Genomic DNA, 15,935 nt, shown 5'->3' on the forward strand with positions numbered 1-15,935 from the left:
ACCAGCAACTTGAGAAGCGAGAATGGAGTTGATAGAAGGTGTTTAAGAGTGGATTGTTAGCTGTACAGATTCTGATGACAGATAAATAGATTCTGCACTCATATGCAGCGTCTGGTTATAGAGATTGGAGAGACAGCTACATGACCCTGTAAAACCCTCCTTCGTGCCCGTCATCTGTGATGCTGACTTTGAAGTTAATAATGTTTTTATAATGTTCCTTCCAGCCCAAATTTCTTTCGATAATCCCTAATTTTAAGAGGTGAAAATGCCAACACAAAACCCAATACAAACATTTCCACAGACTACTATCAATGAACTTTCTTTGACTTGTGCGTTTCAAACATTCGTTGACTTGCAGTCCGTGTAAACCCTGTCGTCATCCTTTTGTCTCTCTCTGCCTTCCGAGCGTCTCGCCCTCAGACTGAAGGGCAGGTAACAGTTGAACACGGACAAAAAGGCCGTCCTGTAGTTGTTGTTCATCCACCCGTACAGGATGGGGTTGACGAACGTGGAGCACATGGCCACGATGTGGAACACGGTGAAAAGCAGCTTGAAGTCCTTCATGTACAACACGGTGCTGTCGATGTCGACTGCCAGCTGGAACGCGTGGAACGGCAACCAGCTGACGGCGAAGACCACCACCATCGTCAGCAGCATCTTCGTCGTCTTCTTCCTGCGCTGATTCCGGTCGTTTCGCCCTCCGCAGGTCATGTGATTCTTCAGCTTATTCCAGATGCGGATGTAGGCGACGGAGGTGATGACTAAAGGTAAACCGTACTGAATAAGAAGCGCTGATATGCTATAGATGCTTCCATTCATGCTGCTCCCCGGCCACTTCTCCGTGCACACCTGGATCGACTCGTCCGGCGAGAGATCAAACGTCCCGTACTCCCTGAAGATGGCGAGCGGGCTAGCTAGCAGAGCGCTAACCGCCCAAGTGATGGCGATGACAACGGCGCACATGTCTTTGGACATCTTGGTCTCCATGTGGTAGACGATGCTCCGGTGGCGGTCCAGGGCGATGACGTTTAAAGTGATGGTGGAAACGTGCACGGCGACGCCTTGAGCACAGGGCAGCATGAAGCACAGCACCTGACCGAACTTCCACTCGCCATACAGAGTGTAGACGAGCGTGAAAGGCAGACATAACGTGTTCACCAGCAGGTCAGCCACAGCTAAATTTACAATAAAGAAATTAGTGACGGTTCGTAGGTTTTTAAACTTGAAGACGACATATATCACCAAAGAGTTTCCGACAACTCCAAACAGGATGATGGTGCTGTAAGCAAGGATGAGGATCACTTGAACTCCGACCAGCTTGGTGCTGTCGTCCAGCTGCAGGAAGTTCTCCTCGATCATTGAGTCCGTCGTCGAGGAGCAGTTTGAAGATTTAAGTTGAAGCTGTGAATCTTCAGCTTGGGTCGTGTTTAGTTCATCTGCAGCATCCATGGCTGACCGTCCCCATAAGTCCCTCTGTGGAAAGATGGACACCAGTTTCAGCAATCGACAATCGACACACATGTTGTGTGACCAAGATGAAGTTCAATCTTTTCCATCATTTTTAATTTACGTGCTTAAATGGCTAAAAAACATTTATCAGTAAATATAAAACACAGTGGCTTTTTAGCTTTTTTCTGGCTAGTTAGACGAGATGTGTGTATGTAAAATATCTAAGTTCCACATAAACCAGAAATAACAAACCACACCTCCTAATATTACATAACATTTGTTCAGGCACGTGCACAGATAGTACCCAAGGGGGGCTTGAGCCCCTGCCCTTGTGCCTCCGGAGTCGAAAAGTGCCCTTAATTAAAAAATGAATAATATATTTTTAATTCTATCAAATATAAAGACAGAAATGTAAAGTACTATCCACGATAAATATGCCTTATCAATTTAGGAAGTACTCCGCATTCCCCTCCTCCTCCCAAATTATTTTGTCTCAGTCAATCAATTAACTTTTCAACGTGTCTTGAATTGTCATGAAAAGCTCACATCACTCCAGACCCACCCCAGTTTGGTAACAGTGAATGATATCACTCAGGTAGGCACTGTTAAAAAAAAAAGATTAAGTAGGTCAGCAGGCTGTAGTTTCCTCATTATTAGCCTCTGTAGTCTGTAGTCGCTAGCAATCAAGCTAGTCTAATTTTCATTAAAAGAACGTTTTCTCCGTCATGCATAAGTCAATAATCAATCAATAAATACATTTTGATTGGGAAAGCATAAACAGTGCTAGAAGAGGCAAATACACCTTTACTTATTTTTAACCTTACCTTTACCTTACTCCTGTACTGGACAGGTATGATCTGTTTGAATGCCATTAAACTGCATCCTTCCTAACTGTCTCTCTCAACGAATCCACTGATCTAATGAGACTGAAATCTGGGGTTTCTTTGTGGAATAAAGTGGTTCAGTAAAATATAAACCGTTCCCATGTTATCAACATAAAGTGTGATTATGGATGGTGGCGGTATGACAACATCAGGGTGGGAATTAGTGCATGTTGGTGGGGCAAGTGCCCTTTTTTTTTTTTTGCTTGAGCCCCTGCCCCCAAAAAAGGCTGTGCAGGGCCCTGCATTTGTTTGCAAAATTGACGTGTTAGAATGAGCTAACCACCACAGAGACACACTGCAGATGATGCCTTCAAGGGGAGGCAGATAGTGCAAGATACAACAGCTGCAGACACGGTGATTTAGCTGCATCCTAACTATCTTCAAATACAACTCCAAAAAATCTACAAGCTTCTACTGTCAGTCCAAACTTCATCCAAGTGTCATTTGACGATGTTCTGTTTAAAGTTTATAGTCTAAGAGTGTTTACTTCTGTCAACAAGAAAATATGAATTAGTAGTTAGCAGAATTTCCCCTTTAAAGGATCTTAAACTGTCACCGTTTTCTCAGCGCATGATCACTGCTGCAGTGATCTCTGTTAATATTTAAAAATATCGCCTTTTAATTTATCTTATCTACTCACGACAGTATAAAGAGTGTTCAGCAACCACCTGCTACACTGCTGGTTTAATCTCCTGAACTACCTCTACGCGAGCTGCGAGAACATCCGAGCCTTATTATTCTGGTGCATCATGTTTTTGTTAAAGTGGATTTAAAAGTTAAGAATTAAACTTGTCTCTGATTTTCGGGGTAGTTTATGTTTATTATCAGAAAGAAAAATAATAAGATTATGTATTAAACGTTGTTTGGACGCTTTATTATCAAAGCCTCCAATGAAACAGCTGACGACAGGCTCATTTTCCCACGTTGGAATAGTCCGTTACAGAGGATCAAACAAAAGATCAACAAGCGTTTCGCTGATATAAAATCCACTCACCTCAGGCTGCAGAGTGAGCTTTTCAGAGTCCTCTCATTGTTTCTGCGTCCAGTAAAGTTTAATGATCTCCTTCGACTCGCTTCTTCCCGCTCCTGTGATATCCAGAAACCTTAGAGAGTATAAAGCCCTCAACCACAGACGGAGTAATCTTCTCCAAGCAGGAGCAACGCGCGCGCAACAGCAAAGCGCGCAACATTAAACCTATGCGCACTGCAGATGGTTGGATATGGAGGTCGCGTTACCTGTCCTGAGAGACTGTGAGACACAGAGAGAAGAGGAGGGGTGGGGAACAGGGAGGAAACAGGGTCCTTTCCTGAGCAACATCCTTAAATCGACGGATGATGTCTCTATGGATCACAATAGGTCCTTTTTTGTCCGTGTTGTAATGACAAATGGCACGTTACAGCCTGTCAGTGCCAAATGCGAGAGGGTTTACATAGTCAATTTAGCGTCTGTGTTCAAGCCTGAGTTCATAACCTACAGTGTAAGAAAACTGTATTCGTGTCAAGTTGAGTAATGTTGCTCTGTGCTGAGAGTGTCTCTGCATACAAATCTATGAGTGACCCTGTTTGTGGAGAAGGATCAGAGTTTAGATGAATGGTTTCCGGGTACATAAAGGACGAAAGAAGAAGGGTTGCAAAAAAAACACAAAACTCATTCATGACAAGCTCAAAGGACAATCGGAAACATGACTCCATTATTCTTTTATTTATAATGGACATATCTATCTGTCTGTCTGCCCCTCCGTCCGTCTGTCTATCTGTCTATCCGTCCAGTTATCTGTCTGTCTGTCTGTCTATCTGTCTATCCGTCAGTCTGTCTATCTATCTAACTATTCATATGTTCATCCGTCCATCCATCCATCAATCTATCTCTCTGTTGGTCTGTATGTCTATCCGTCCGTCTGTCTGTCCGTCTATTTATCTATCTGTCTGTCCGTCTATCTCTCTCTGTCTGACTGTCCAGCCGCCGTCCCTCCGTCCGTCCGTCTATCCGTGCAGCTATCTGTCTAACCGTCCTTCCATCCATCCATCATCCATCCATCCATCCAGCCATCTGTCCGTCCATCCATTTATCCATCCATCCATCCATCCATTTATCCATCCATCCATCCAACCGTCCATCCATCTGTCCGTCCTTCTGTCCATCCATCCATTTATCCATCCATCCATCCGTCCTTCTGTCCATCCATCCATTTATCCAACCGTCCATCCATCCATCATCCATCTGTCCGTCCTTCTGTCCATCCATCCATTTATCCATCCATCCATCCGTCCTTCTGTCCATCCATCCATTTATCCATCCGTCCTTCCGTCCATCCATCCATCTGTCCATCCATCCATTCATTGAATCATCTATCTATCTATCTATCTATCTATCTATCTATCTATCTATCTATCCATCATCCATCATCTATCCAACCGTCCATCCATCCATCATCCATCTGTCCGTCCTTCTGTCCATCCATCCATCCATCCATCCATTTATCCATCCATCCATCCATCTTTCCGTCCATCCATCCATCATCCATCCATCCATCCTTTATCCATCCATCCATCCATCATCCATCCGTCCGTCTATCTATCTATCTATCTATCTATCTATCTATCTATCTATCTATCCATCATCCATCATCTATCCAACCGTCCATCCATCCATCATCCATCTGTCCGTCCTTCTGTCCATCCATCCATCCATCCATCCATTTATCCATCCATCCATCCATCTTTCCGTCCATCCATCCATCATCCATCCATCCATCCTTTATCCATCCATCCATCCATCCATCCATCATCCATCCGTCCGTCTATCTATCTATCTATCTATCTATCTATCTGTGCCTGACTGTGTGTCACTGCAGCAGAGAGGTGAACTCTGAGCTCACACATGGTTGTGTTTGCTTCTTTTCCAGCTCTGAGTCAGAACCGACCCTCTGAAACAAACATAATCTTACCCATCATATGTGTCCTGTGCGCGGTCACACAGCGCTCCAGGCTTTCAATTACAAATCTGGTGAGAGTTGGGTTACACCTTCAGGTTGCCAGTCGACCACAGAGCCAACACACAGACACACACTTTTTGGAGTATCCACTTTAGCCTTAGCAGAGTGTGCCCTTTAACGAGAGGCACAGTGTCCGATGTGAGCCAATTATAAGCAGGCATTTCTGTTTCAGTGATGAGGACAACAGCATCATTCTATGCTATGATGATATTTGACTAATGAGACTCCCAGAGAGGATACATCCCAAAGCTTTACTGATATTCCACAACCTGCTAACTGCATTTAAAGCAACGCTCACATTTCTTATTACAGTCAATAACAACGAGTTTACCATTGAGACTGTGGTACAATGTAGCTGTAGTACCAACTGTTGAGCCCCTGACAAGTAATTAGGCTCATAATTTGATCACCACTGTTATAAACCAAGACACCATGTGGCCGTTGGAAATTGAGTTAGTGTCCAGCAGCATCCTTGGAAAAGGCAACGACACAGATGGTGAAGTAATGAGGACAACCAAGAAATCCTGAATAGACGGACAATAGACGTGTTTCGAGTTCCACTGTGGTTTTTAGGAGGTGGAGCAGACTGCAGGTGATGACTCTGTTGAATGACAGCATGAAAACATTATGCTGGTGTCATTAAAGAAGCACAACGGTGTGTTTTAAAAGTTTTAGGGCTTTAATTTAGTGTTGAGCATTTTTTTAAATATTTGATTACATAGACTAGCAGTCTTTATACATGACAGTATTGACGGACTGCCAATTCATTTCCAGTACCTAAAGGAATGAATGGAAACCAGTGTCAATCCAGCATGTTGATTTTGTAGAAATGCTCCAATGCTCCACGGTCCCCCCGTGACCTTGAACAGGATAAGCAGTGTAGATGATGGACGGATGACTCAACATGTATTTCCTTATTATTCTATATTTTATTCTCCTGATAATTAGATCAACTGTCACCAGCATGCAGCAGGCTGATAAGTGAACATATCAGCACAGAGCAATAACTGAATGCTGATTTATTGATTGTTAAACTGAATCACGCTCCAGAGACCTCTGAAATGACCGAATCACACCTGAATACCTGCAGGAGTTCTCATGGCTTACATACAGTGTCTGCACAGGCGCATCTATCATTCCGACAAGGAGAGACATAAATATGCTAAGCTACATGAGCCCTTGCGTCACAATATTTACCAAATGTCAGCTGTTCTTGACAAAGCTGCACACCTCTGCGTAATGTCATGACCGGAAGAATAAACGACAGTTTGAAGGTGAAGTGGTGCAACATGGGAAACTTTTATCCAGATTTCTTACAGCATCCACGCACATTTATTCATATGATTTTTCTGTCCACTTAAGCAAAAACTTCTTATATATTTAGGTGTTTTCAAACCGAAACTCAAAGTTAAAATTGAGCTCTATTATTTAAACAGCCTGTCCGATCTTTTTGCCTTCATTTTGGCAGCGACAGTCGAGAGATGACAGGAAATGAGAGGAGACAGAGAGAGGAGGGAAGTAGAACCAGGGGATGTTGTAATAAGGCCGTTTGTTTCCGATGCAGTGACATGTTAAAGGTGTTTCCTTTTCACATGCAGCTTCCACTTACAGGACGCTTCTGTAGTTGTGTTTGCTTCAATCATTACCTTCAGGGACAGCAGAGTCTTTTGTGAATCTGAATGAGATGATCAAGTTCAGTCCCGGCTGCTACAAATGTGTATTCAGATAAAGATAACACATTGACCTTCCTTTACACACGCACAGAGCTTCCCTGTGTGTATATACAGTCCATCTAGAATTATATTACTGCAATGCTACAGCCAGTCCTTCCTTCTTCTGGTAGACTACTTCTCTGCTTAAACTGTGAAAAACAAGAAGTGTACTCTATTCAACAGTTGAAGTAACCGAAACATTATGGTGCCACTTGGTGCCACTTAAATCCAGTTAACAAGATGAAATGTGCAACATCAAAAGAAATAAGAGTTCAGTTTCGTGGAAGCATTTTCTGTATTTGAAGACAATCTTGAAGATCTTCTTACCTTACTATCGTAACTGAAACATACAGAACAACTTTACAAAGATATGTGCACACATCAGAAGTCTTGGAAATGGAACTTAGTGGGAATAAACCACATTTTATGTCAACCAGAACTATCCATCCATCCATCCATTATCTATACCGCTTATCCTGTTCAGGGTCGCTGGGGCTTGGAGCATATCCCAGCTGTCAATGGGTACAACCTGGACTGATCAATCACAGAGTTGACACATAGAGACAGAAAACCTTTCACGCTCACATTCACACCTACGGGCAATTTAGAGCCACAAGCTAACCTAACGAGCATGTCTTTGGACTTTGGGAGGAAGCCGGAGTATGCACGGGGAGAACATGCAAACTCCACACAGAAAGGCCAACTCAAACCAGGAGCCTTCTTACTGTGAGGCGACAGCGCTAACCGCTGTGCAGCCCCAACCAGAACTTATAACATTGTATAATACTAAGTTAGTTATTAAAACTACACATATCACTCTCACATATTAACAGTATCTCATTCACTAACAATGGGAAAACTTCATATAGTCCTATATTTTTGCATCAGTAGAGAAATAGTTCTTGGTCAGAAAAACAAGGAAAAATCTATCGTCAAAATGTTAAGTAACGCCCATACCTCAAGACTGTTACATCCGTGCGCCAACGTCTTACATCTAAGGGTCAGTAGGCTATTAAATACTAGACTTTTTTGACATGTAAGTTGGAGGGATCTAAACCGGAGAGGGCTGAACAGCCATTTGGTAGACGTGTAGACGTGGGTGTCATCTGCATATGTGGAAATAAGACTCTTACATCTTAGGTTCAGTAGGATTTAATTGGCAGCCAGTTAAATAGTTTGCTTTTTTAGTAGGTCAGAAAGGGTCTCAACCGGAGAGAGCTGAGCAGATTAGGTTTTATTGCATGTAGACTTGGGTGTCATCTGCATATATGGAAATAAGACTCTACGGAATATGTAGCCTAAATACTCAAAGAAAACAGAAAATTGCAGGGACCAAGAGTGACCCTTGTGGTGTGCCAAAAGTTTATTTACTGTTTCATTGTTTATTTGTTTGTTTTTGTTGATTGATTAGACAGACAGAGATCCAAAAATGTTGCAAATGCTTCTTTTAGATTTACATATTGTGATCAAATGTTTTAACTGCATCATTTAAATCTGATTTACTTGTGTTGTTTGATACAACTGAACCTAAACTGAAATGTTTGAACAGACGGCACAGCTGGAGAGATGATAATTGAATTAAGCGACTAGTCTTTGACTGGTGTGGGAAACATTTCACAGCTGGAATGTTTGGACTTTAAAACCCCTGCAGGCGGTAGTGAGGGCGAAAAAACAGTTGAAAATACGCAAATAGAGACTCAGATATTAAACACAAAGAAAGTCCTGATTTTAAACAAACAAATTAATCAGGACTAAGAGTTCAGCAATGCTTCTTTCCCCTTGAATGGCCCCTTATGAATGGTGGACATTGTAGCCATGTTTATGCTCAGAGCATGTCCTACTTTATCCTCGAGAAGGACTTGTTTGTTGGTGCTCTCAGTAAAGATTCATGTACTTTACAGAAACAGAAAACCTGATTTCTAGAGCAGCAATGTGATCCATGTTTGATGCAGTTATCTGTAGCTCTAAAGAAGAAGAGCCTTGGGGGAATATAGATATAAAAATCTGATTTTTCCCTGTGAATGCAGGCCAAAAGCTGAAAGGCATCATATTTAGAGGTGACAAAACTCAGTTACTCCTCTATCTCAGCGGGGACTTTGCACCTGCACTCCATTTAATAGATCTGGGGTTTTTCAACCCATTACATCAGCCTCCCTTAAATCAATACATAGTGCTTCTCTGCAGGACCCGTGCCTCAGTGTAATGGCAAGGAAATTAGCCTTCATTAACATGGGTCTTTACCTGTTTTACACAGGTTCAAAGCAGAGATCTATTTATACGTGGTGGATCACAGTGACTTTTTACATCTTGCTGTTCTGGACATCCTGAAGGTTTATGTTGTCAGCTTCGGCTTAACAGGGCTAGTCAGATGTCTACGTGCAGGAGGAAGGATTACTCAACATTGAATATCACATTTGTCTTGTTTACTGTTGACGATGGCAACACTGACATTCATACAGTCTGTCGGACGCTCTTAATCCAGTGCGGACAAACTGTTTAAAGACCCCCTCCATTGTAAATCCAGTGTTTAACCTTGTAAACATCTCCATGTGGTGTTTTTCATGGCCTACAAGATGTGTCAGGGGCAACATGAGCAGTCATCTCCATGGCTGGGCCTGTCTGCTTTTAAACTGCAGTGTACCAAGGACAGGCTGAACAACACGTTTTCAGACTGGCAGGTTTTAGACGTCACAAACCTATGCAAATCATTATGTATAACCTAGGGCAACCACTTCGGCGATGCTGTAACCGACATCATAATCTTTGCAAACTCACTGCTGACTACTAACGTTAACGTTACTACTCACTACTCAAGTTTCAACACATTACTAGAGCTACAGGTGCGCGACGGAGTAGGTGGATGGAAATGTGCATAGTGGGCGGGGCCTATGCAGATTGGGGAATTCCTAATGAGGGAGAAGAGGAGATGCCATGGGAGGATTTTTACAAGATACTTAAATGTATGTTGCAGAAAAAACATATCAGACACAATTTATTATTCCAAGCAGAGCATTTTATATGTCTAAAAACACGACTGGAATTTAAATCAATCAATTAACCTCCCCGCCCACCTGCACAACTGCTCCCAATTCCCTCATCAGCTCCACAGTGTGCGTACACAACCGCAATTTAGTGTCTGTTCCAGTCTTACCTTTTAGTCCTCTTTTTTTCTGTCTCTGTTACGAACCAATGACGGCCTTTCTGCTCGCCGTGCTCACATTGCCCACACTGACTCTCAGATATGAAGGGTTTATTTCATCCATTAAGTTCAGTGTGAAGTCCCTTTCATTAGACGCCAACATGAACTTAATATCTCTGTAGCGGCAGACAGATCTACTATAATCAAACTGTATTAAAGATTTATTGATTTGATCTATAAATAGCATTCCTCGCTCACCACAGTCTCCTCTGAGTAATGAAACCGTTTCCCTATTGGACAGAGCAGGACTAATACATTCAAACTCTTATCCTGCAAATTCAAGGATGTCTGCTCTCTATTAAGCCTCTCTTATAGTCACTTGATCCACTAGCAAGGCGATGTTGCTTGCCTGCTTTGAATCTTTAGAGGAAATGCTATAATAAGGTTTGGGACTGTTGCCAAGAGTTGACACGCTATTCTTGTCTCTATTGTCATTACGGTGACATAGAAAGTCGGCCACATTCTCTGCAGTCATGAGCAAAACATTTCACTCAATCTTGATTGTTGTTGCTATTTTTTCTGAGGTTACATTCAGTCGTGTTTTTCCCACAGACAGTCCTTTCCCTCAGGCACAAGCACCAAATAAAAGTCATATCAATGTGTAGGAGAAGAACATATACTGTGGTGTGTGTGATGGTTAATATTTTCGTGGTGTTTATTTATTGTGTGGTCATATTAAGTGAGGAGATGGCGGGTCACATGGAGCAGGGATATTATCACTTTGATAATGAGTTGGTTCACGTTATCATGAGTTGATCATTAATCATTAATAAAAGGTTAAAAGTATTTTTTTATCTAAGTGATTCTTCTGTTCAAGTTATAATCTTGAAGATCTCAGTTTTGTTCTCTTTGGCGACACCCATGGTGATAAACGGTAATTGCAGGAGCACACTTCCCAGATATCCAGACAGTGTTGCATGTGTGACGTCCACTGTTGGCTCCGGTTGTAACTCTTGATTTTCCTCGCTGACGGTCGCTTTCTTTTTCAGACTGTTTGCTTCATCTGAGCGTCGAGTTTGTTTCTTTTTCTTTGGATTTTCACTTATTTTTGAAGTTGTATCTGTAGTCATCGATCTTTTCTTTGTTTGTTCAGCCACAGTAGTTTACTGTTTACTCGCAACACTTGCAGAGAGCGGAAAAGCAGCCGCTTAGCTCCGCCTACCCTCTCTGGCAGACCAACCACTGCTGGCTGATGGAAAACGCGTCACTCGCCACAGACACCCAGTCTGTAAAACTGCAAATGCAAAGGCTTTCATCAGTGGGCCATAGACTCAGTCACCATCGTGTTACCTCATTCGGCGATAGATAGTGACGTAACATACATTTATTCACTTTAAGCACGTCAGACAGGAAGTAGGCCCGACCTCAGCCTCTCAGCGACTTACCGTGAGGTCACTACACAATGGGAGCTAAGAAACACAACAGGAAGCAGGTAGAAATACACATTTAATGGACCAACACTCACATATGATTGTCGTTATGATATGTCAAAGTATTTCTGTATGAAATTATGAAGAAACTTATTGCACTTTGTCCAAGCCAGACTTTTTTCTTACAACATTAATCTGCAGCCATAGGTTTGTCTTTCCTCTGTAAGTCCATTTATATTCTGAGCTGCCAAACCTAAATGTGATTTACGTTAAATATGAGAACCAGTTGAATATTAATGATGACTTACAAAATTAGATATCTGACAAAAAAAAAAAAAGAACTGATCGCAATAATCAAGACAAAGAGACGTAAAGCATCAGTTAATATAAAAAAAATCAACAACAGTCCAAAGAACATAAAAAGTAAACAACATTTTTATCACTGTGAGCAGATTTCTTTCACAACTTCTTTAGACACACAGCTAAACCATGCCGCTTTACTTCAGCTTCCACCGGTGTGTTTAATGAGTCTTTCTCTCAAGGGGCCTTTAGGCCGCCATCCAGATGGTGAATGAGATGAGCACGGTCAGTAAAACTGTCAGCGGTGTCACACAGCCCACATACAGCATGGCTCCGACGCCGCACAGCGCAGTGAAATAAGAGCTCATCCTGCTGCAGACGATCTTCCGTACGGCTGTGCAGAACTGCAGGAAAGAGGGTGAAAATTAGACGGTTGTTGAGGCAAAGAAGAACACAAATAAGGAGTGTGGAAGAGGTCATCTGTCAGGGGGAAGTACCTCTTTATTTCCAGGAGGGTATAATTTAGTAAGAAGTAACACTAGATGGAGCTACTCGCCTATTTAATAAGTTAATGTCACTCCAGTGGACTGAAGCAAACAACTCATATGACCACATGTAAAAGTATGCTCAGATTTATACTACTTTTTTCAACTGAGCGCAAATTTGTCCAACAATCTGTTTGTCACTTACTCCTGATGGTCATGCGTGCGTAACACGTGCTCTGAAACTCAAACCGTTGGCCTCTACATGTGACCCCTCTCACGCAATAATCTCCACGATGCACGATCAGAAACATGTGAAGAATTAAGGAATTAAAGATTACTGTGGAATCAAGATTTCAAAATAAATCTCTGATTAAAGCTCAAAATAACAATCATGTGGAGGAGTTCTTAAATTAACAAGCTGTTCCTCGTTACATAATAGTTTAGAGTATAAAGTATTTAGCAGCAGACAGTTTTAAACCACTAATTGAATTATTTTAGATGCAAGCGACACCTCTTAATGGTCTTGTATTAAAGGAATAGTTTATATTTTATCATCTTAAATGCTGTGCACATAGCCTGCATGTCCATTACCCTGTGTTTTATATGGCATATATTTGCACACACAAATGTCCGCCTTCTGCATGTGAAAATAAATATTTTCTATTCTATTCTAATCTATTCTATTTGCAGTAGTTATGGATTCTCCTGTCTGTACTGGCTGTAAAGAGATATCTCCGTTATGTATGTCCAACATAAATGATGGAGGACAAAATTTGCAGTGCAGTGCTAGTTTCTTTTTTTTTGGCGTTTGCCTTTATTAGATAGGACGGATGAAGTGAGACAGGGGAGTAGACATGCACCAAACGGATCGGCAGGCCGGGAGTCGAGCCTGCGATCAGTGTGTCGAGGACTGTAGCCTCTGCTCTACTGACTGAGCTAAACCAGCGCCCGCAGTGCTTGTTTCACGGAAAACATGTATAATAAAGTTCAGTTTAAGCTAATATGAGGCTTCAACAGTCTTCAGTGGTAGTGGTTTTGTCAAATAAAAAGGCTATCTCTGCAGGGTGCTGTGTTTTTAAAGCAAAATGTTGCCTCTTTAATCTCCTGCTTGCAAGAAATGTTTGTGATTTTATCCACTAAAAAGACCGGCTTTGGATTTCTTTACAGTGTAACAACCTGGAGCTCAAATTGATTAACAAGCAGGATCAGTCCAAAAAGCAGACACTGTTGGATTCGCAAGTTAACCTGAATGCATTTGGTTGAGCCTGATCTTAGTTGAGGGTTAGGTTAGACTGAGATAATTTCAGCGACTCCCCTCCCCGCGCCTGGTCCGACGACTCGGCTGTTGGACTGGGGAGTCAAAGGCCGACGCACGTCATCAGAGTGTAAACAATTAATGGAAATTATAGTAACTCTCAACTTCAATAAGATTAAGAAGCTTAAGGTCATAAATTAAAAGTCCTTGATTTGATCTACAAAACATTACGACATAAATTACTCATTAAAGCGGGTAATGTAAGGATGAGGAGTCTCTGACGTGCACCGGCCTGTGCAGTGAGTCTTTGGACCAGGCGTGAGGAGGGGAGTCACTGAGATCATCTAACCTCCCACTTCAATTATGGATTATTTTGTGTTGCTTCTTCACATATAACCCAAACAAAATCTATTGTAATTTGGACAACATATGGAAAAGTTAAAGGGAGATAAATGCAAGATGAGCCTTGAACAAGTATGACTAACTCAGACTGTTGGAGCTCCATGCTACAGGAAGAGCACTTTGGATTCAGTTAAATTGTTTAGAAAAGGATGTTTTCACAGCCAGAATGGACAAAAAAAGTGACCTCATCCTTTAAGTTTAGTACATACAGGCCAAAGACTTTACCTGGTAGGTCTGGTAGCTGATGGCCATGCCGTATCTGCAGTACATGACGTAGTGTTCACAGTTGTACCACAGTAAGCTGTAGGTCACCGAGCCCAGCAGTTTCTCAGCCCGTCTGGCCACCTCGTCCCCGTCCAGAGGAGGCTGGCTGCACACCCTGTCCATGTGGTTGACGAGAATCTCCGAGCCGTACCCAAAGTCTGCCACAGAGTCCACTCTCACACTGGCGATCTTAGAAATGACCCCCATCAGCAGGCGGTTATTTGTCACCACCGTGGATATTGCAGATTTATCCTTGGTAATCACAGGAAGGATGTCCGGGATGAGGTGAGCCACGCGGTCGTCACCTAAGTAGATGCCAAAGTGTGTGAACAATGTCCTGGGGACTTCTAATAAATCCCCCCGCTTGTACAGAGACAGGTCATATTGTGATTTCTCCTCCTCCTTTTTGGAAGAGACGAAGAAGAAGTTGATGAGCTGGTACAGAAACATGACGGCAATGTGCAGAGAAGTGCTTCACGCCCGCTTTTATTAGAGCTGTAAATGGGAGGGACCGGAGCGGCGAGCAGGATTACATATTGGTCAATGTTCCCGTATGATTTTGACAGAATTAAAAGGAGCTTTGGTTAAGCACTCTGACGTGTTGGATTTTGAAACTTAGCCCTTGTTTCTGCTGTATTAAGGCCAGGGGGGTCTCACTAAGGAGGCCGACTTGGTTCAAGCAGCGTTTAAAAGGTCACTGATAGTGAGCCCGAATAAACGGCCTTTGTCTTTAGATTAATCTGCAGTCTTTACATTTGTTTCATCATTATTCAGCACTTTTTCTGCATATTTAGAGTAATGTAAAGATACTACAGAGTTATAGAAATATGACTTGTGAAAACTGATGCATCATACTATATGTAAAGGTCAAAGGTCATGTGCAGTATTATCACCTAAAGGAAAAGACTCAGCAGTTTGATGATAAAGCTTTGGTGTGATTTTTTTTAAATGTTAACATTATGACTCAGCATTTTTTGCAGTGTGTCTCTACTGCATACTTACACATATAATTAATTACTGTTCTAGAAACATCTCAATAAAAAAATGAAATATCCCACATCAACCCATCCATCATCTATACAGCTTATCCTGTCAAGGGTCGCAGGGGGGGCTGGAGCCTATCCCAGCTGTCACTGGGCGAGAGGTGGGGTACTTCCTGGACTGATCGCTAGTCAATCACGGGGCTGACACAAATACACCTTTCCCACCAAAATTAGCGCGTTCAGACCCGGGAAGTCGAACTAATAAATGCTTATTGTCTCTTTCATTGCCAGTGCAGTATACTCCTTTCGGTCTCTTTTCTGCTACGTCACCGTCTGACGTCACAAACTAGCCTGAAACCTGTTGCCATGTTTCTTATTTTGGATCAGAAGAAGCTCTCTCACCTCACTGTCTTGCCTGTGTTGCTGCACCTTGCACGAAACATAGAATAAATTCACCGCTGTTGTTTCTTCTGTATTTACGCGACAGCAGCGGGAACTTCAGTGCGCATCATAGCATCGCGCCGGAAAGGGAGCAGAGATAAGCGCGTCAACGCTGGTTTTGTGTTCCCATCATTGCCGATCGGAGCCGAGGCGATAATTACCCGGGTCTACTGCAGAGTCATTTGACTCGGGTCT

General features: G+C 42.4%; 2 protein-coding genes across 2 annotated transcripts; both read right to left on the minus strand.

Annotated features, from left to right (window-relative positions):
* Positions 1-336: 336 nt before the first annotated feature.
* Positions 337-1,449, minus strand: npy2r (neuropeptide Y receptor Y2). Its single transcript, XM_069666555.1, has one exon. The coding sequence runs from the start codon at positions 1,447-1,449 to the stop codon at positions 337-339; it is 1,113 nt and encodes a 370-aa protein (XP_069522656.1).
* A 10,709-nt stretch (positions 1,450-12,158) lies between these two features.
* Positions 12,159-14,766, minus strand: LOC138595137 (lecithin retinol acyltransferase). Its single transcript, XM_069666477.1, has 2 exons — positions 14,278-14,766; positions 12,159-12,314 (listed from the first exon to the last, which is right to left on the minus strand). Exons 1-2 carry the CDS (start codon positions 14,764-14,766, stop codon positions 12,159-12,161), a joined length of 645 nt encoding a protein of 214 aa, XP_069522578.1.
* Between the last annotated feature and the right edge of the window lie 1,169 nt (positions 14,767-15,935).

Source organism: Semicossyphus pulcher, unplaced genomic scaffold (genome assembly GCF_022749685.1).
Source record: "Semicossyphus pulcher isolate SPU_LCO1_2020_fin unplaced genomic scaffold, fSemPul1.0.p SCAF_17, whole genome shotgun sequence".
Taxonomy (NCBI): domain Eukaryota; kingdom Metazoa; phylum Chordata; class Actinopteri; order Labriformes; family Labridae; genus Semicossyphus; species Semicossyphus pulcher.